Here is a 1,621-nt window from a genome sequence, read left to right as displayed (position 1 = left end):
ATCAGGGATGCAGGACAAGGTGAAAGTGGCTTTGAGATGAAGGCCAGGGAGAACCCTGGACAGCAAGTGGAAGGGAAAGATGAAGTGGTGTGAGGACTGGTGATGGCAGAGCAGTGGACAGTGGGGGGCGGAGAGGGGAGCTTCAGGTGCACGTGCCTGTGCAAGAGGATTCTGCACTTACTTTTAGTAGTTTGCAGCGGATCTGCGCTGATACCATGTGGCTGTTGCGAAGATTGCCCACCCTGAACATAAGGGTAAGTTTGCCATCCCGCATAGAGATGACAGCGTGCTCACTAAACATCAGCGTCTCTGCCCGCTTCTTTGGCTGGGACATCTTGATAAACATGCAGCCAATGAGGAAGGCATCCACGATGGAACCCAGGATGGACTGGAAGAGAAAGAGGATGATGCCTTCTGGACATTTGTCAGTGATGTAGCGGTAGCCATAGCCAATGGTGGCCTCAGTCTCTATGAAGAAGAGGAAAGCAGAAGGGAAGTTGTAGACATTGGCCACACAGGGAGTGTAATTTTCATCATGAGCTTTGTTCAGGTCGCCCCGCATGTAGGCAATGATCCACCACATGGAGGCCATGAAGAGCCAGGCCACAGTGTATGTGAGGATGAAGATGAAGAGATTCCAACGCCATTTGAGGTCCACCAGGGTGGTGAAGAGGTCCGACAAGTAGCGGCTTGTCTCGCTGCCCAGGTTGCCATGCTGCACGTTGCACCGACCATTCTTGTCCACAAATCGTTGTCTCTTTCTCTTAGGGGCCGCAGCTGTCGCCTGCTGCTGGTGAAAGCCTGAGCCACTGGAAGAGGTGGTCACTACCTGGTAATCGTCCCCAAATTTCCTTCGGAGTGCAGACATAATATGGAGAGACCAGCCAGAGTCACCGGAGAGGAGGCACCACCAGTTTTGCACGGCACAGAGGGGCGAGGAGGGGAATCAGTGACACCCCTTTCCTCCCGACTTTTCCACTTGTCTCTCAACCTGTCCCCCTCCCTCCGTGCCTCTATCCTTCTCCTCCTCCTCTCTGCCTGCCTTTTCTTTTTCCCTTTTGTCCCTTCTTGGCTTGCTCTCCCGCTTTGTTACACCCTCCCTCCAGCTCTCTCCTTTGCTTTCCCCAATCCTCCCCCCTCTATTTAACAGGCAAAGTCCCTCTCTTCCCTTCCTCCTCCTCCTCCCCCCGCCATACACTTGAAGACAGGGACCCTGCAGCGATGTCCGGCTCCGTTTTACCTTTCCTGTGAGGCTGCCTGCGCGCCTCTGCCTCTCCTATTCCACTTCCCCTGCTGCACCTGCAAGTTAGAGGGGGGAAGCGGATTTCTTCTGTGCAAACTAGCTGCAATCAAATGAGCAGATGTTCGCCCCTCTGCTTCTTTCCTTCCTCCTGCAAGGCGCTATCCTTCGGCGAGCACCGGGCACAAAGGCATCCCTTCCCCGGCTCGGTGCCCCCTCTTGAACGGCAGCAGCCCCCTCTCCCCCGACCCCGACCCCGACCCCTCCCTGCCGATCACCCGAGGCAGCAAGATGCAGCAAGCGCGTCCCTGCGGCGCGGGGCTCCGGCGCGGCCGCCCCCGCTGCTCAGCCGGGCACGAGCGAGGCACATGGGCGGGGGGC

The 1,621-nt window shown here is 57.0% G+C and overlaps 1 protein-coding gene across 5 annotated transcripts in view; it reads right to left on the bottom strand.

Moving 5' to 3' along the window:
• The window catches only part of KCNJ3 (potassium voltage-gated channel subfamily J member 3), a 195,829-nt gene extending 194,358 nt beyond the window's left edge, over positions 1-1,471 (bottom strand). For all 5 annotated transcript variants that reach the window (XM_006025324.2, XM_025206094.1, XM_025206095.1 and 2 more), the window contains exon 1: positions 182-1,471. In XM_006025324.2, the coding sequence (XP_006025386.1) occupies positions 182-868 (687 nt within the window). In that variant the 5' untranslated portion in view covers positions 869-1,471. The remainder of the gene's footprint in view (positions 1-181) is intronic.
• Positions 1,472-1,621: the final 150 nt, after the last annotated feature.

The sequence above is a fragment of the Alligator sinensis genome, unplaced genomic scaffold (genome assembly GCF_000455745.1).
Source record: "Alligator sinensis unplaced genomic scaffold, ASM45574v1 scaffold788_1, whole genome shotgun sequence".
Lineage (NCBI taxonomy): Eukaryota > Metazoa > Chordata > Crocodylia > Alligatoridae > Alligator > Alligator sinensis.
This window is presented reverse-complemented; position numbering and strand designations above follow the sequence as displayed.